The following is a 20,013-nucleotide window of genomic DNA, read 5'->3' as shown; positions in this document are numbered from 1 at the left end:
GGGAAGGGAAAAAAGGAAAAAAAGGGGGAAGGGAAAAAAAGGAAAAAAGGGGGGAAGGGAAAAAAGGAAAAGGGAAGGGAAAAAAGGAAAAAAGGGGGAAGGGAAAAAAGGAAAAAAGGGGGAAGGGAAAAAAGGAAAAAAGGGGGAAGGGAAAAAAGGAAAAAAGGGGGAAGGGAAAAAAGGAAAAAAAGGGAAAAAAAAAGAACTGGCTTTTATTTACAGGATAAGCAGGAGCAAGCTGCGTTATTAAAAATAACAATAATAGTAAGAAGAATGTCCACAACCTATTCTGTGCATGAAACAGCAACTGGCCAAGACAAGGAAAGCAAGTGATGAAATGGAATCCTGAAGAGGGTGATGGAGGCAGGTGGTCCATGGCCATAACTCGTCTGCTTTTGGCACAGCAAACCCAGGAGCGAGGGCCAAACCCGAAAAGAAAGAGAGAAAGAGGAGCTGGAGAAAGCAAACAGCCAGCAGGTTCAATGGCTACAGACATAAAAGTCCAAGGCCTTTCTCCGAGGATGGGGAGCAGGATGACTACAGCTACGTACGCATCCCAATTGCATTATTGCTCCGAGAGCATTCCGGGTTGTTATACAGCAAAGGAAAATAAAGGAGGGGGGAAGGGCTGCCCAGCACTGCTCACGTGAGCCCGCCTTTAGCAATCATTCTCATATATATATAGATATAGATATAAAAGAATGTCTTTCTCTATATTTACATATATTTATACATGTAAAAAGACACGTGTATAAAAGGAATATATACCTATATAAAACATATATAGAGAGATATAAAAATATCAAAAAGACGGGGGGGGGAGGGAAGCTATAATAAAAAGAGGCCTTTAATTAAATAAGATTGCCACTCTGGGATCGGGCCTTCATGCTTGTCAGCTTACTCTCAAAATAAACATCTCAACCCGGGGCCTCAGTGGTGTCACTTACTCCGGCAAGGCACACTGGGTAATCCCTCGCTTTCTTGACAGCTACATAATGTTCAAACTGTTTCACGGGTGAGCGGCGGCACTCGCGCGAAAGAAAATATTAACGCCGGGAATTAATAGAAAAAGGGACGGTGGTTTACAAAAGCCAAACAAGGGAAAGGTGTCAAGTTAGGCACCGGCGTTAATTGTCGGGGAAAATAATTGCGGAGGGGCGCGGGCTGCGGCGGCGCTCGCCTGTCTGGCTGTCAGAGGGGGAACATCTCAACTAGGCAGGCGGGGGAGAGGGGTCGGCGGCGCGGGATCATACAAATGACGGGCTGACACCGCCGCGCCGGCAAACAGATGGACTTTCACCTCCGCGGCGGGAGCTGGCGTGTACCGGGGCTCGGTGGCATCGGCTGGGGTGGACCTGGATGGCCGGGAGAGACATCGTGGGGGTGGATATGGCCTCCACAGCCGCTTTTGGGGCTTTCAGGGCTTCCTCCAAGATGCTCCGGGGATGTTGATGAAGCTCCTGTACCTCCCTGGGTCACTGTGTCCATTTCTGGTGTTCTTTAAGGCACCCCACATTGCATCCAGGTGACCAAAATATAGGTTAACAAGGAGGCAGGGAATGAGGACTAAGCCAGGTGGGCAAGCCCCACCGGATGGGACAAACAGCACAGACCGCAAATTATTAACTGCATTCGAATTTAAGTCTTAAACCTTTCTGGATTCAGGATCAAAAAGACATCTGCATCAATTAAAAGCTATTTATTAGAGACAATCTACAATCTAGCTGGAAAAGCATAACTTCTCAAAAAAAGTGCCGACTATTTTTAGAGATGAACTGGTCTAAAAAAATGACAAGTCTTTTTTTTTTTTTTTTTCTTTTTTTGTAATTTTCTTTTAAACATGACAGAAACTGATAATTTACTGAAGAAGCCTGACCATTAAAAAAAAAATAAATAAACAAAACAAAAAAAAAACCAAACCACCAACTTTTTATCAGCTGTTTCGCAGTGACGGCAACCAACTCTACAACTTTTAAGCACATGCAAGCCCCTGGCTCCTCGGCAATGCAGGGTCTGAACCTGTCCATCTCGGTCGCATCAGCCGTAGCAACGTCAATGGGGTAACGCAAGGAGACTGATTCTTCTTGAAATCAAGTGAGAATCGAGCCCCCAGAAAGCCACTTTTCTGGAGGGAAAAGCAAGGTGTGATGCTCGGAGGTTAATTGAAGCATTATGTAATGACAAGAAGATGCTCGCACAGTAAAACATACGGACAAAATATATAAACCAAACAGGACTGTCCGCTCCTCAGCCTAAGACAAACCCGGTAAGAGTAAAAAGAAAGGACGACCCCTAAAAAACTAAAATCATTCCCTCAGCTGGACCTGTTTTACCATTAGAAAAAGAACGTGCATCTCAATAGCGGCTCTCCCTTCCATTCATTTCCATGACACCCATTTCACTTCTAGTTTCTTTCACTCACACTCCAAAGCAACGCGTGAAGGCAAACCAAACATCGGCTAAAATCTCAGCAAGCTTCCACGAGCAGAAGTCGCTGGGACACAGCGCCGGGAGAGGGTTTAGTAGCCCAAGAAACTGTTAACGGTGTTTTTAAATGGATACTGCTGCCCTCTAGCAGCTACCGAGAGATAGACCGCATCAACTGTGTTTAACAGCCCTACACGTTTGCTTCATAATTAGGAAAAAAAAAAAAAAAAAAAAAAAAAAACAAACAAAACCACCAAAACCAGAAGACCCGACATAATTTCGAGCCACACACTATTTTATAGCAGTAAATTTACTGGAAATGTAGCATATGGAACAAGTCTTATTACATACATAAATAAATAAATAGAAATTACCACCAAGTTGCCTTAAAATCCTGAAGAAAAAAAAAAAAAAAAAAAATCAAAGAACACTGTGAAATATAACCTAGACCATCTTAAGTTTTGGTTAAAAACCTAAATTTTAATCTGAAGAAGGAAATGAAGGATTTATTTTATATGCATGTAAAGAATAAATTTCTTAAAATCTTCCTAGAAATAGAATTACTGGAAGTTATTTACAACGAGGAGTAAAAGACATTTTAAAATTGGAACACACACTTTTCTTTTTAAATGGAAAACCTCTATATTCTTGTGGCGAAATAGTCGAGATCAAAGCTTAAAGGGGAAATCAGAAAAAAAAAAAAAAGTATTCTGCTGGCAGGAAATTCAGGTAATTTTGGAAAGTTTTGTGCTCAGCTAGTTTTACGTGGCCAGATGGAAACGAAACATTGCTTGGAAACAAGCATCACCAATAGTTTCCAAGGGAAAATAAACCAACAAGCCAAAAAAAAAAAAGACCCACAAACAACAAAAAAAAAAAAAACCAAGCACAACAAAACCCAATAAACTAAAAAAAAAAAGAGAAGTGTGAAGAATGTATGCGAACCCACAGTTGATGGGGAAAAGAGAGGGGGAAAAAGCCTGAACTGAACGTTAATAGAATGAAAGAAGCAGATGCAGATGTTCTATGCAAGAGAGTTTAAGAAATAGGGTTAAAAAAAAAATAAAAATAAAACAAATCAACCAGGAAAAAACCCAACAAAACCACCGTTAGTCCAACTGAAGACTGTATTCCCAGTTAGGGCTCAGGTACGAACGCACAGGAGGGCCCGAGGACGGGGCAAGAAGCCGCTTTGGGTGTAAATAGCCGCCTCTTCGCGTATTCTCAGCCTTTGGCCTTACAAAATCTCCTTACAGGGGTCCCCGAAAGACCCAGCACGAGCTGTCACCGCAGGCGCTGCCCCCAACTCTGACCACTGACAAAGCTCGATCAGTCTAAAAAACCCGTTAGGTAAATGACAGTTATCCACCAAAGAGTCGTCCCATGTATTCTCTGGGCCCTCTGTACGCTCTCCCAGTGCTGCCATCCCTATATTTCTGAATTTAGCATTAATTGCCCAAAGGTGGCTATGCATATAACGGATTCATTGCTTTTGTTCGAGCTCAACCCATTCTCCTGAGGTTCCCGTCTCTGTGCGTTCATTTCCCACGGCCAGCCCAGGAGGGATGCTCACCGGGACCACTGCGTCTACGGGCAAAGATTCAGCCCCGCGTTTCCGGAATAAACACACAGACAAACACTCGCAGCCCTCGTACGCGGAGCTACACAGGATCCAGAAAACATCAAAACAAGCACCCAGCACCGTTCCAATTCTTAGCAGTTGTAAATTAGCCATGATTACGCCTTTCAAAAAGTGTGAAAAGTCGCCTAATACATCTCAATAATTAATAAATCTGAAGGACTAATGATCTAATTGCAGATACCCTGAAAACAGAGACAGTCTAAATGAATCAGCGTGTTTGCAGGGAGCGATTCAGCCTAATTGCTCTGAGCATTTGCTTTCCAAATAACGGACTTGCTCTGAGCTGACAAACGCCCAGCCCAGCACCAACACGTCCACCCCTCCAGCACCAACACGTCCGCCCCTCCAGCACCAACACGTCCGCCCCTCCAGCACCAACACGTCCGCCCCTCCAGCACCAACACGTCCGCCCCTCCAGCACCCTAGGGTAAGCGTGGACCCAGGCAGCAGAGATCGCCCAGAGTTATCAGCAGTGGGCTACTGCTGCTTCGTTACTGCTTAGAGTTAAAAGGACACTTTATTCTGTCCTCTTTCATTCTGTTTTGCCCTTGGGAGACCAAGCTTTGAGGCAGGAGCTGCCCATGCAGCCTCTCTGCCAGGTCCAGGAGCCCACCGGGACCCTCTGGCAGCCGCTGGTGTCGGATGCGGGAGCAGATGACGATGTGCTCTGGACGGGGGGAGGCAGGATGCAGGCAGAAAGGTGGCAGCACTTTCTCTCCTCCTGCAACCCACCCCGCTCCTTTCGCATCTTCAGCCGCGTCACGAGAGGAAAGAAATGAGAGCGAAACCGAAGCGCAGCAACAGGAAGCAACAAGGGAAACCTGAGCGAAAGAAATAAAGAGACGGGGCACAAAGATCTTGTCAAAAATCTAGAAAAAAAAAACAAACAAACAAACAAACAAACAAAATGCAAGACCACGTGGAAGAGACACACAAAATTCAGGCTGGAGCAACACAGCTTGAGGGGGGGGGACGGAACGGGGCGGGAGAAACAGCAACTACAGCCACTTACCAGCTGACATCACATCCGAGAAATACATTTTTTGTAACCACACCCTTTAACAGATGAAAAAATACACTCAAACTTTGAAAGGACAGGATTTGGAAACGGAAGGGGCTTCTTTCTCACCCTCACAGCCACTCAAAACCCAGTTTCTGATTTTTCTTACAGCGGCAGAGTTGGGTTTGTCAACTCAAGGAAGGTTCCTCACGGCTTCCACACAGCAGTGGCATCACGTTGCTGCTCGGTGTCACAGCGTCACTGGTGTGCAGAGGTGACTCGTACAGGCAGCGACATGCACAGCCAGGGCTTCTCCGAGCCATAAGGGAGCAGAACGTTTCAAATTTCATTAGACCGATTCAAAGGAACGTGAGGCATCACCCTGCCCTGTGAAAGTGAACCAGCGACTAGAAATGGGCTCCAGCCTCTCCCAGTTCAAAACACGTGGAGCCAGAAGTCGCGAGCTTCACAAAAAAGGGCTCAACGAGGCCAAAAAAACACTAAGGGTGCAACAAAATGACAACACTTAGAGCACTGCTGATTAAGAATGCTTAATTATTTTTTTTAAGCCAAATAATGTATACAGTATTTACATATATATAGTATTTTACATATATATATAGTAATTTATATATATATATATAGTAATTACATCTCTTTTTTTTTTTTTGGCAGAACTACCAGCGCTCCACAGTTATTTAACTGATAAAATAAATTTCTGCTTTCTTACTACTTACAATATTAAAATTACATCGATCGCAAACTCCTTGCCATCACCAAGACACATCACGTCATCTAGTAACAGCAATGCTATAAAAAGTATACAGAACCCAAACTTTTGATGTTGTGTATACACACGCACCGACCCACAACCTTCAGCGTTGGCTTCATCAATTACAAGAACTATAAAAACGGGACACACGCGCCATCTGACAGTAGGCACCAAAGGTACACGCAGGTGATGCGAATGCCGCTTGCCAAGAGCGCCTCACCATCTGCTTAGGCAGATTCTCTCTAATCAGACCTCTCTCACCCTGCACCCCTAAGAGGGGACACGCTGCAATTTTGACCCAAAAAAAAGAGGTTTTTTGGAGCCTCTCCCCCTTCCACCAGAACCAAGATCCTGCTTGAACAGCACTCCCCTTCCTTGGCTGGGGTACATATATTGGGTGTTGCTTTAGGGAGGCTTTTTTCCCCCCTTACACATCAAAAAAAAAAAAAAAAAAAAAAAAAAAGATAACAGAGAAGAAGAAAACATGGCAACACTGATTTATTTTTTTCCTGCATAAATGCGCTTTACGGGAAACAACAGAGAGCACAGGCAGCTGAGGCGGACTCCCAGGCTGATGCACTGCACCCCTCTCTACAGAGCAGGTCCAAGGAGAGGAGCTGCAGAAAGTCAGGGATGACAGACACACCAGACAGACAAACAGCAATGCGAGACGCAAAAGGTTAAGGGGAAAATGGGAAAGAGCAGATGGTAACAGGGATAATATTATGAAGGGGGGGAGAGTAATAAAAATCTGGTAAAGTGAAGGAGGAATTAAAATCACACCAAAGGGAACATACCCTAAAAAGAGCAGTATGCGGCGAGTCAAAAAGTTTGGAAAAATACCTGGAAAGATGGGGAAAAAAATCACATGTTGGCCTTATAGCCTGCAGTTATTAGCGCAACTACTGCCCGCCTTTACTCAGCCAAGTATAATTAATTCCTACTTAATAACTGTTAAGCACATAATGAGTAAATTCAGGGAGAGCCCTGTGGATTTGCCGAGTGGAACCAGGAGCTTCCAGCAACGGCTGTGTCCAAGGGCAGAAATACTTCTCCTTCGCCGCGCACTGAGGATTTATTTATTTTTTTTTTATATACTCACACATGCACACAGACACACACTTCTTACGCTGGAACAAAGACGGAGACTTTGCTCCAGTTTCGGGTACATCTTTGTCCATCACTTCTCGTCCATCACTTCTCGCACTGGGACTTCCGACCGAGCTCAAACGCCCGATGCACCGCACCGCACCGCACCGCACCGCACCGCACCGCACCCCGGCCGGGCCCCGGACCGCTCACGGCCGCAAGGGGAGCCGCCCGCCCGGCCCGGGGGTCGGAGGGGGCGGTGGGATGGCCCCGGGTTTCGGGCGGCGGCGGCAGCACCGGAGCGGCCACCAGAGGGCAGCGGGCACACGCCGTGCGGGGCTGCCGGCCCGCCGGCACCGGGGGCACTCGGGCTCCGGAGGCGGGGGACAAGGGCGTGTGGGAGAAGGGGGTAGGACACCCCACCACGTGCGTGAGAAGGGGGTAGGACATCACACATGGAGTGAGAAGGGGGTAGGACACCCTACTACATGCATAAGAAGGGGACAGGACACCATGCATAGCATGAGAAGGGGGTAGGACACCCCACTACATGAGTGAGAAGGTGGTAGGACACCAAATATGGCATGAGAAGGGAGTAGGACACCACACATAATGTGAGAAGGGGGTAGGACACCCCGCTTCATGCGTGAGAAGGGGATAGGACACCCTACCACATGCATGAGAAGGGGATAGGACACCCTACCACATGCATGAGAAGGGGGTAGGACACCCCGCTTCATGCGTGAGAAGGGGATAGGACACCCTACCACATGCATGAGAAGGGAGTAGGACACCCTACCACATGCATGAGAAGGGGGTAGGACACCCTACCACATGGAGTGAGAAGGGGGTAGGACACCACACATGGAGTGAGAAGGGGGTAGGACACCCTACTACATGCATAAGAAGGGGATAGGACACCATGCATAGCATGAGAAGGGGGTAGGACACCCCACATCATGCATAAGAAGGGGATAGGACACCATGCATGGCATTAAGAAGGGGGTAAGACACCACACATGGCATGAGAAGGGGATAGGACACCCTACCACATGCATGAGAAGGGGGTAGGACACCACACATGGAGTGAGAAGGGTGTAGGACACCCTACTACATGCATAAGAAGGGGATAGGACACCATGCATAGCATGAGAAGGGGGTAGGACACCCCATTACATGCATGAAAAGGGGGTAGGACACCATGCATGGCATTAAGAAGGGGGTAGGACACCACACCACATGTGTGAGAAGGGGGTAGGACACCCGCTACATGCATGAGAAGGGGACAGGACACCCCACATCATGCATAAGAAGGGGATAGGACACCATGCATGGCATGAGAAGGGGGTAGGACACCCCACTACATGCATCGGAAGTGGGTAGAACACCCCGCTTAAATGTCCTTTTCTTTGAGTAGACACAGAGCTTTCCCCCCCAAATAATATATCATCAGACCCATCAGTTTACATAATATATGGTCTCTTTAAGACCTTTTTTTTTCAGAGCAGTCTCCGAGATCACATCTGAATACTAAAATTTAGGAAATTTAGCAAAAAAAGACACCTTATGTTAAACCTGATTTGGGCTAAAGATGCTGGCATACATTCTTCACCCAGGCTTTGTGGTTTTCATGTGAACACAGAACTGGGGTGGTTTAGCCTGGAGAAAAGGAGGCTGAGGGGACACCTTATAGCTCTCTACAACTACCTGAAAGGAGGTTGTAGCCAGGTGGGGGTTGGTCTCTTCTCCCAAGTAACAAGTGATAGCACAAGAGGAAACGGCCTCAAGTTGGAGCAGGGGTGGTTTAGGTTGGATTTTAGGAAAGATTTCTTCACAGAAAGGGTTATCAAACATCAGAACTGGCAGTCCAGGGAAGTGGTGGAATCACCATCCCTGGAGGTATTTAAAAAATGGGTAGACATGGTGCTGAGGGACATGATTTAGTGGTGGTTTTGGCAGTGTTATGTTAATGGTTGGACCCAACGATCTTAAAAGTCCCTTCCAACCTAGATGATTCCGCGATTCTATTCTATCATTTTGTCATTTAGCATATCGCATACTCCCCACAGTATTTGGAGTTAGTTTCCATCAATGAAGTTGTCACTTCTAGAAGTTACCGCTGGGTACGACAGCTTTGTTTGAATAAAAGCAGGACACTGCTACTCCTACCTACGAACTCCCACACTCCGCCACCACTCCTACCCAACCACAGCTTTTTTGCAGTTGCTCGCACAAGCCTGATCAGAGGAGGCTTCAAACCCCAACACACACGTAAAGCGTAGGACCAGCAACTCCGCATTACCCACTGGAGAGCTCCAGCACCTCACGACACGCAGCAAACCACGGGGAAGAGGGACCGAAACCCTCTCCCAGCTGCGTCAGGGTTGCTTTGGTTAGCTCTAGAGGTTTGCAGTTCCCAAAATGTGAATGAGGACGACTTGGCCATCAGCCCAAGCCGCGGTCTGACTGGCAGGATACGCCGGCTGCTGACAACACGTTCCTGTATTCAGATTATTCGGAGCAGACCGGTATACCCCGACGCAGCGGCTGTATCCGGCGTCGTGGAGGGGGAAGAAGAGGGAACTCGCATTCTCCTGGCCCACAAGTTTACTCTGAGGTTTGCTCACAGTGGGGAGATGAGCAAAGCCGACAACTTCCCGCTTTTAAAAGCACATTGCATAAAGCCCAGTGGTTGCAGGTCAGGCCTGAGCGTCACGCAAAGACCCAGAGTAACCAGTATGACAGCAGCGCCCTATGAAGATCTGCATCAGGGCATCAGCAGCACGCCTGTTCTTTGTTTGTTTGGTTTTTTTTCTTCTTTTTTAAAGCCACCGCTGCAACATGATGGTGACTGAAGAATAATCAAGTCACTATTTTACCCCCTCCCAGTGGGAAAAAAAAAAAAAAAAAAAAAAAAAAGCAGGAATTTTATGGAATGATGCACCACCTCACATACTTAGTTTACTAAATGAGTGGCCATTTGCCACAAAGCAACAGAGATCCATCAAAATGCTTTTTTTCCCCCCTTGTTTATGTTGTTTCACTGTGTTGTGCGATGCTTCACTAAGAGAAACATTTGCTTTCTTACACAAAAAACACAGCCTAGAGTAAACTAGGCTTTGTCTTTAGAAATACCGCTCTGCTGGAATTGCTCATTTGTAGCATCTTTTCCACAGAAGCAGCTGGATGTGTCCTGGCTTGTGCAGCTTGCTAGTAAATCTGATGAACTGCTACACTGTCAGGAAATACATGCTCCTGTTTCAAGAGAAAAGATCTTGATCTAAGGATCCATTCACTCCTTCCAAAAGCTGGGAGGAAAAAGCAGCGTGCGCTTGGCCAAGAGTTACTGTTCGGTGAAGACGTGAAAAACCAGCATGGAAAAAGTTAACTGAGATAATAGAGAATGGGAAATCCCAACAAGCACTGCACGCGAGAAGGTTTCTAAGTCCACACAGGTCCCTCCAGATGCAAACTTGCCCAGGCTTTTCGGCTTTGCAAGCTTATTTTCTTTAAGCCTGCATGAATAAACCCCACCGCTTCGCCTCAAAAGAAAGAAACTGCTCGCGCGTTTTGCAATGCAAAAGCATCAGCACCGTTTCCGCGTGCAGAAAAGAAAAAAAAAAAATATATATATATATATATGAAATAAAGAATAAATCTAAAACGCAGAAAGACGGGACATACGGAAGAGCTCTCCGAGAAGCTCAGACGGAAGGGCCCGAAGCAGCTGCTGCTGCGGAACCCCGCAAACCTCCGCGGCGACTACCAACCCGCTGCGTATAAGCACTTTTACTCCCTCTCGCAACAGCCTCAACAGGCTAACAGCGGGCACTTCCACGCACTTTTTTTCCAGGAATTCCCCAAATTTTTTTTCTAATTTATTCGATACGTCATTTGTAATTTTTCTTTGGGTTTGGGGGTGGGTTTTTTTTTTTAAGCGTTGTCCTCCTTAGGTCGCATCCCACACTAGAGGGGATTGTTGGCTGACAGCCCTGCTCCTACGGTTTCCCTTTTATTAAAATCTTTGCAGGCGACCCAAAAAGCACTCCTAGAGCAGCTCCGTCATGTAATGAATTTCAAAATATTCCTTGGCTTTTCTTTTTTAAGCTCAAACCGAATTTCTCAAGATCAATGCCCCTGCGGTTCCTGACTAGACAGACGCTCGGTCCCTTTGCAGTCAGCCAGGAGGAGCAGCGGGCAGCTCCCTCCCCTGGGCACCCAAGATGGACAAACCCAGTCGTGGGGTGCTCTGACCCGGGCAAAGGGACAAAAGTCAATGACTTGTTGCATCAGAGATAAGAAAAGAAGCCAACCGCTGCCAGACCGAAGTCAGGGAAAGGAGAGCGGCGTGAATTGTAAAGGAAACGAGGCGGGGGGGGGGGGAAGGTGGGGCTCACCACAGCGATCTCTGATAACCAGGTTGCGGCCTTCCTTCAGGTGGATGGTCAGCAGGTAGGCAAAGGGGCTGGGCAGGTCACTCAAGCAATCGTTTGCTTCCTCTAGAGCCTAAAGAGAACAAAGAAATCAGCGTCACCGCTGCACACCTCCTGAAGCGGAGCATGAAGAGGTGGGTGTTCTCTGGGTTTTGCAGAGACAAAGTTCTCGTTCTTTCCTTAGGGCAATCTTTTACAGAAAGGGGGGGGGGGGGGGAATCCAAAAAACGTTTCTTTCCCAGGCTTTGTTTTATTACACAGATAACTAATGATTGCCATTAGATATGTTTAACAAAGCAAGGGGTAACGCAGGGAGGGTTATACCTGAAAATGAGTGGTAATATTAACAATCATAAAAGCACGCACAGGTTTTCCAAATCATAGAATCGTAGAATGGTTTAGGTTGGAAGGGACCTTAAAGGTCATCTTGTTCCAACCCCCCTGCCCTGGGCAGGGACACCTCCCACCAGCCCAGGTTGCTCCAAGCCCCGTCCAACCTGGCCTTGAACACCTCCAGGGATGGGGCAGCCACAGCTTCTCTGGGCAACCTGCGCCAGGGGCTCACCGCCCTCAGAGTGAAAAATTTCTTCCCGATATCTAATCTAAATCTCCCCTCTTACAGTTTGAAGCTATTCCCCCTCATCCTATTACTACACTCCCCAATAAAGAGTCTACCAATCTTTATTGCATCTTTTTTTTCTAGCTGTTTCTTGAGCATTCATAGAATATCTCAAGTTGGAAGGGACCCATAAGGATCATCGAGCCCATTCGTACTCATCTGGTGACCTCATGAGGACGTACAGGTTTCACGTAGCTACTGAAAGGACAGCATTTCTTTATACAGTTCTGAGAGAGAAAGGCAGCAGTGGGCAATGCTAGTTGTGAAGTTTTGCAGTAACAAACTCCAGAGGAGTCTTGTTCATCAGAGATGCTGCCAGGGTTACACACCTCAGCATCACCATCAACCATTCAACCAGCACGTTTGGTGAAAACGGTTCCTGGACAGCACTTGAGAGGTTATCAGAGGGCACAGGTAGAAAACTTCAACCAGAATAGGCAAATATGCTTTACGTGAGAAGAGCACATGTTGAAACTGCCAATGCCTTTTCGCGTCACAGCAAAACTGGATTTTTGTTGCCTGTCAAACCCGACGGCTGTGTCAAGGTATTTGCAGTTTTTATTTTAATCCAATTTGTTCCTGGGCTGCTACTTCAGTATTTATGCTGACACTTTCATCAGTTACCAGTGCAACATAGCAATTATAGAATACTTAATGAAAAAATCCAGAACATTTGGGTCTATTTAAAACATTAGCAACTGTTTTACACTACTGGGAAAAAAAAAAAAAACAAACAAACAAAAAAAACCCCACACCACTATACAAACAAAAAACCTCAACAAACCAAAAAAACCCCACACCATCTATAGAAGGCTTCTTCACCTGCTGGGTTTTTTAGTTTGTAAGCAGCAAAGAACCTAAACCTAAAATGAAATGTGCTTCTGATCAAGTTTCAAAATGCTTTAAAATGAAAGGACTTACCATCTGATCATCAAAAATTTGAGATGACATGGAAGATTCTAGATCCATTTCTCCACAGGGGTACTACAAAAAAAAAAAAAAAAAAAAGATACAATGAATTACACAACAGTAGTATAGGGATCAAGAAAATAAGCCTAATATCAGTCAAGACAATGCTCATACATACGTGTAACCAGTGAAATTCTTTGCTAAAATGTAATTATACTTCTGCTTATAGAACCTTCCCCTCCATAATTTAGAGATGCGTTTCTCTCCTGTTTTACAGTAAGTGTGCGCAGTCTCTGGAGTCTAATCAAGAGTGCTGCTTCCAGCTATTAGAATAAATTCTCCTCCTCCACAGGAGAGACCCGTGCTTTCAGCGCTGAAGGTCCTTACCATAATAAACTCTCCTGATGCCTGAAGGTTACTGCGTCTGGTGACTTATCGGTCAGCGTCGCAATGCTGACCCCTGTTCCTGAGCAGAATTCTATCTGTTGAATCTCCGAGTGTCCTCGCTAAGATAAAATAAAAAAACTGCCAGAAGCAGCGGCAGCAGCAGCGACACGCTGGGGTTGGAGAGCGGGCTGCTGTCTCAACTTCATTACAATTTCTCCTTCATGACCCAAAAGGCAAGGTCCAGGAGAAGCTTTGTTTTCTTTGTTTTTTCTCAGAACAAAATAAAACAAAAAGCTCAGGGCAAGAGTTAGAAAGAAATGGTCAAAAGGAAAAAAAAAATATGTTGGACGTGTACTTCGCCCCCACTTTCTGCAGCAACTGGAAGATCCAAAGGATTTTTATCTAGTGCCCAGCATAGGAGAGGAAGTCATAGAATCATAGAATGGTTTAGGTTGGAAGGGACCTTGAAGATCATCGAGTTCCAACCCCCTGCCCTGGGCAGGGACACCTCCCACCAGCCCAGGTTGCCCAAGGCCCCGTCCAACCTGGCCTTGATCCTCCAGGGATGGGGCAGCCACAGCTTCTCGGGGCAACCTGGGCCAAGGGCTCACCACCCTCAGAGTGAAAAATTTCTTCCTAACATTCAATCTGAACCTGCCCTCTTCCACTTTAAAGCCATTCCCCCTCGTCCTATCGCTACATGCCCGAGTAAAAAGCCCTTCCCCAGCTCTCCTGTAGGGCCCCTTTAGGGACTGGAAGGCCGCAATAAGATCTCCTCGGAGCCGCCTTCTTCTTAAATACCGACTCATCCAAAAACTTGAGGCTATGGTGGCACAGCCTTTAGACTGTCTGGATGCACAGAAGGGTCGAGACACCTCTGACGCTATTTTGACTGCTAGGACAGCCTATGATCACCATTTTAGCTGAAGAGGACCTATGTGCCCGGGCAATCCTTTTGGTCTAATGCCGGGCAATCACAGCCCATTCAAATACAGAGATTTATGCTAAGAATAACCTCAGCCTACAGAAATGCACACAAGTTGGAATTCGATCCTCATGTGAAAATGTTATTATGTACAGTGTGGTAACATCCAAATCTCTCATCCGAGAGCTGCATTGTGTGGAGCACTATACAAACACAACAGAAAAAAGAAATAGAAACAGCTCCTGCACCAGAGATCATAAATCTTGGAGATATTGACACGCTGAAATAAATATAAATATGCTTTTGTGTAATCCTTCTTCCCCTCCTCCTCCCAAATTCACCTATTACATATCAGGAAGTACAGCAATCCGGCACTGTAAGTTAAATTTCGCTTGCATGACAGACAAAATTTAACATTATGGTTCCCGCAGTAATCATAACTTGGCCACCTTGCAAAAACACATTAAAAGTAGAAAAATTATCATCATAAAGAGCAGCAGAAGAGTTTTCTCGCACAACAGAGCTGAGTTACAGCTGTTCGGGGAACCCTAACTTCGAATTTCCTGACTAGTATGCATAAAATCTCACTTGTGTGCATCGAACCTAGTATTTCTCATAGTCTCCAGCTTCAGAGGAATCTCCTTCAGGCACCATCATTGGCACCGATAATGGTTTCTCTTTACAGCTTGTTTTACATGGCATAAACACAGAATCAAAGAAATGTATAGAAATTATAATAATAAAAAAGTATTCTCTCTGCTAGCTTGATATCATTTATAACAAAAAAATACCCTTGAAGTGACGATATTTTTTTGTTCTGCTTTTAGTTCACTTGCATTCTGTAGATAGATTTTTGAACAAAAATTGTAATTTTAAATAGAAAAGCTTGTTTCTTCATTTTAGCTCCATAAGATGTAAAGTGCTATTAGTCTATGTAGCTAATTGCAGGGAGATCACTGAATATAGATAAAAGCCTCGCTGAAAATATGGCCCTGAAATGATGCAGTGAAAATATAGCCCTGAAATGATACAGGGACTTTTCTGAACTTTAAAGTATAAACAAATGCGGCCATATCCACCAAGTGGGTCATAGTCCCAAATGTAGCTGTGTTAAAAAAAAAAAAAAAAGAAAAAAAAAATCAAACAGTATATATGTTAAAAAAAAAAAATATATATATATATAAATAAAAGATGTGTTCCCTCCTGACAAGATTTACAACCTCTACCTCGTCTTGTTTTCTGCAGAAGAATGATTCAAAATACAAGGGCACTGAGTGCCTCAGCCCGGGGACGAGGCTTTGGGTTTCCCGTGACTCAGTGCAAGGTGGCAGCAAGAAGACAAAAAAAGCGGTGTAAGAGCACCTCAGCAATGACGCGTGACCACGGACAAAACCTGACCGCAAAAAGTGGCATTAATGCCGTCGTCCTTTGCAACCTGAATCAATTGGGGGGGGGAGGGGTTCAACGCGACTTCAGTTGCTCCTTCACCCTTCAAATTTGCCTTGCTGGGCTGCGATAGACAACAGGTAAAGCGAAAGCAAATCTCTAAGCAAATGCAAATATGGTACCTGTGGCAAGAGCCTCCACTGATGGCACTCGCCGAGCACCAACAGCTCCGTACTGGGAGTTCAGATGAGTGTTAAAAACCACAAGCCCACACCGAGCGCATGCATGCGGCTGGGAAAGTATCTGGTGAGATTGGGTGACCAAAGATAACCAGGAAACGAGTAGGTGGCATGTGACAAGCAATTCAGGGGGAAAAAAAGCCCAACCTACATTTTTGCTTTTTTGAGTTTGTTTTGTTCCAGGGATCTGCCTTCCTTCTGATTTACCTCACTGCTCAGTGAGTGATGCTCACGAAAGACTGATGCAGGCTATTGTCGTGCTCTCTACAACAACTCCACCCAGTATTTAGGAGACCAGTAACCTCTGCAATAAACTGCCCCCATCCGAGGCACACAGAGCGCAAATTTTGTAGCTGTTCAATCAAGTACAAGAAGAGCCGAGTATTGAAGTTTTCACAAAATTCAACTTAAAATTAATTAAATCTGTTCAATATCCCTTATCTATTTCTACTTTCCTTTGCTTCACACTCTGCTGCGTATTCTTTAGGAAAAAAAAAAAAAATCTCTTTCTGCATTTAGAAGTAGTAATTGGAGGCAGATTATAGGAAGGAAGGTAGGACGGTCCTATAACAAGATGCTTTGCCATAAAAGTAAATACTAAATGATTTATGACACAAACACACATTTAAAAACACACACTTCGGGAAAGATTTAAATGCTGCAGACAATAAGCCAGACTCAGACTGCACTTCTGATGGAAACCTGAGGTTAAACTATTCCATCACCATACAGGTACCCCCTTCTCCTAAAGCCCAGTTTGCCCAAAGGCTAAGCGGGATTTCGGCTTAACTTTGGTGCTGCTGCAGTAGATTTTAGGTTAGAGTTTACGGTCCACAACAGCAGGAAAGAACTGCTGCTATCATTAAAACAATCTGGAAAAGCTCCTAAAATAATACCATGTTCACAATGTCCAATCTATCGGATACTGAGCGAGTTCCTACAACTTCTGAGTAAAGTTTCAGCGCAGAAACAAAATTATACACTATATTTTAGCTATTTTTCTTACGTGGACCTCTGAATAATGGTACAATCCAGTAAGCTGAAGCCCATATGTTAACAACTTAGCAACACCAAATTGGAAGTGATGGACAGTAACTACCAGCCTGACGCTTTGCACCACAACAGACTAGGAGCTACCGCTGATTTGATAACAACACACTGACCTTCAAGATGCAGAACAAGCAGTTTTATACCAGAAAGGACCATTTTTCCCATAGCAGCAATAACCATCATTTTGAACACGCAGTTAAAAAAATGCTAATTAACCTGTGAAATCACCACTCCCGAAGGAGGACTTTAAACCAAAATATCTATTTCCCATTTTTGCATCTCGGATGACTACGGAAAGCAGCTACCGTAACTGTAATATCTAGGTTATGGGCCTCCAAAAGTACAAAAGTTAACCTTCCCAGTGAAAACTCAACAGGAGGAGACACACTTCCACAACATATAAAGAAAAGAAATTTTGCCCAAAACGTGTCACGCAGCCACAATCTTCACCTGCTGTCTATGTTAGAAAGCCACCATGCAACTCCCCAGGGTTCCCCACTTTGCTCAGGCCGGGCAGGAACAACCGTTTCGTGTCAGATTTGAATTATATCGGACTCTGATCCTGCCGTTCATGGGACGTTACGTCCACCCAGAGAAATACTGACCGCAGAAGCGGTGGGTAAAGGGAAGAAGGGGGACAAGATAGGATGCGCAGAGGAAATGTTTTGGTTTTGCAACCTCCTCTAATTAATCACAATGCAAACCCAAAGGACAGCCCTGCGCACGATGCTGCATGTTCGCTGTACTCCACCACGTGCTCGTTTTGGTTAATTCCAGGCACAGGCAGCGTTCACCTCGCTCGCCCGTCATCCCTCACCTCTTGCCTTCAGCTGGATCTCGAGCGGGCGGATGGTAAGTTGATTTTGCCATACAGCAATCCCGGTAAAGCTCTACTGACTAACAAGAATAACTACGGCAAACGTATCAGCGGCACATTTCAGAGCTCAGAGGGGCTGCCACAACTTTTGACTTAAGCAAGCAAATTCCAACAAATCTGAAAAGTCTGAATTATCATAACCTTGTCAGAATAAAAAAAAAAAAAAAACAAACTGGAGTAGGGTTACTTTGCAGCTCCAGACTGACAAAAAGGATATCTGAGTTAGTCTCCAATAATTTATATCTCACGCATGGTTTATGCTTATTTTTATTTCCCATTCATTCCTTGAATAGGTCCCCCTTCCTCCATCCCTTTATAACCCAGCCAATTAAGGAGAAGCATGACGAGCCTGAGACGGCCACCGAGCCCGGCTGGGGCCCAAGCACCTACCTCTGCCCCCTCATCCGACAGCGCAGCGCTCAGGCGGCCGCCCTGCAGCAGCTCAAAGAGGTCATCGCTGGATTTCCTCTTCGCCTCCGACACGGGGCTGCCCGCGCCTTGCGCGTCCGGGTGGGTGACCGTCACCTCCGTGCGCATCGCCTGCTGCGGCGCCCACGGCCAGTCCTCTCCCGCCGACCTCACCGAAGAGTTTCTGCTTTTCAGGGACACCGCAGACCTGGAGAAGCTCTTGGGGGAGCAGCTGGACAACACTTGAGTACTCGAATAAGTCGTTTCTTCTTCCGTAAGGGTCTCCACCTCCAGCATGTCCGGCACCGACACGCTGAGGCGTCGGTCCAAGGAGTGGACCTTCCTCTCCACCATTTTGCTAGACCTCTTCTTTGTCTTCTTCACGCTTAGGTTCTGCAGGAACGGTCTAGTTTTCTGCTTCAGGGATCCCCAGACGGATGGTTTATCCAAGTCCATTGCTGCACGGGGAATCTCAGCAATGCCTCCTGCACGAAACGGCTTCAGCGATTCCCAGGGTGACTGAAAGGAACGTAGGAAGAAGGCAAGTCAATCACGAAAGCAAACAGCCACTGAAGATTATGATTCATCTTGTCTCATCTTGAAACTTTCAGTCATTTTTCCAAACAGTTAAAACAAAGCACGCCACATTAGTAAGTGCTTCCAAATACAATCTGGTGGGTAGGTTTGATTATCCAGGAGGAGAACAGCCGGAACAAGTATTTAATCCTACACTAAAATGCAATGTCTGCCCACTACTGTATGATTGCTAAGAGAAGACATTATAATTCTTCTCTTGCCAAATCCTGATTGGTGAAAATCTGAGATTTATCCACTTTAAAACTGCTTCTGCACCAAACTTACCGATGGGACTTAAACAGCAATAATGCTAGCACACGAAAAATGCTGGCGGAGATGGCACCGTAATTTCTGCTGACACTCTTCCAGACAATGTAGGGGTTTTTTTTTGGCTATTTCCCAGGCTACGTGGATTCTTACATGACCTGTTAGTGGACAAGCACAACATGAAAACTGGCTCCACAACCTAAGTGGCTGAGGCTGAACAGAACACATAGGACATCCCAGAAATCCCAGCTGAGACCCCAAAACACACCCTTAAGTTAACCCGCTGCCAGAGAAAGCCACCGCTGCGGAATTAATTTCCCTCATAAAGAAGGCAATTGAGAGAAAATGAGAACAAAAACGGACGGATGGATCACTTACAGGTTTTGAAAACCTACTGGCGGACTCCGTCTTTGAGTTGATTCATATTGAGCATGTATATAGGAGGGAGGGACAAGAAGAAAAGAGCCAAAAAACCACCATCTACTCTATCTGCATCACAAGGGAGCGGTCGAACGGCCACCTCTTCTGGGCACAGGAATATCCTCGCGGACAGCGTCTTTCGTGGTTAACAGCTGAGCAACCATCCTCATTCTGTGAAGCAGAGACAATCACATCATCATCAAAACTCACGAAGAAAAAAAGCTGATGAAACCTGCAGATTTACTCCTTTGCACTCCCAAAGAAACACACACGGAGCTTATAGCATATAGGTATATCCTTAGAAATGTATACCGTTAGCTACACGACTGCTGCTTCCAAAACTCTCAGCACATTTGCATTCTAATATTTGCATAGTTGACCAAAAGTGACTTACCTCATTGTTTCCCTGATGACTAGGGAAAACACCTTAAGAGGCAATAGAAATAGAACTGTTGGATGAATCCAGATAGCGAAATCACCGTCTGCTTTCAAAGAAATCTACTCTCGCATTCGTTGATTTGAATAAGGTTGCATAGCCAGTTACTTAATAAGTTGTTTAAATAATTTTATGCCTAACCCCGCTGCAC

General features: G+C 45.6%; 1 protein-coding gene across 2 annotated transcripts in view; it reads right to left on the bottom strand.

Moving 5' to 3' along the window:
* Nucleotides 1-18,640, bottom strand: part of MCTP2 (multiple C2 and transmembrane domain containing 2) — a gene marked incomplete at both ends in the record, with an annotated part of 106,750 nt that extends 88,110 nt beyond the window's left edge. Inside the window, 3 exons of one of the 2 annotated variants that reach the window (XM_082488743.1) lie at nt 11,328-11,436; nt 12,904-12,963; nt 18,146-18,640. In XM_082488743.1, the coding sequence (XP_082344869.1) occupies nt 11,328-11,436; nt 12,904-12,963; nt 18,146-18,619 (643 nt within the window). Of the gene's footprint in view, nt 1-11,327; nt 11,437-12,903; nt 12,967-18,145 lie in introns of both variants that reach the window. The other variant, XM_082488742.1, reaches the window with a different exon arrangement.
* Nucleotides 18,641-20,013: the final 1,373 nt, after the last annotated feature.

This window comes from Vanellus vanellus, assembly GCF_965231255.1.
Source record: "Vanellus vanellus genome assembly, chromosome: 11".
Lineage (NCBI taxonomy): Eukaryota > Metazoa > Chordata > Aves > Charadriiformes > Charadriidae > Vanellus > Vanellus vanellus.
The sequence above is the reverse complement of the archived record's forward strand: the minus strand, read 5'-3'. Positions and strand labels throughout refer to the sequence as shown.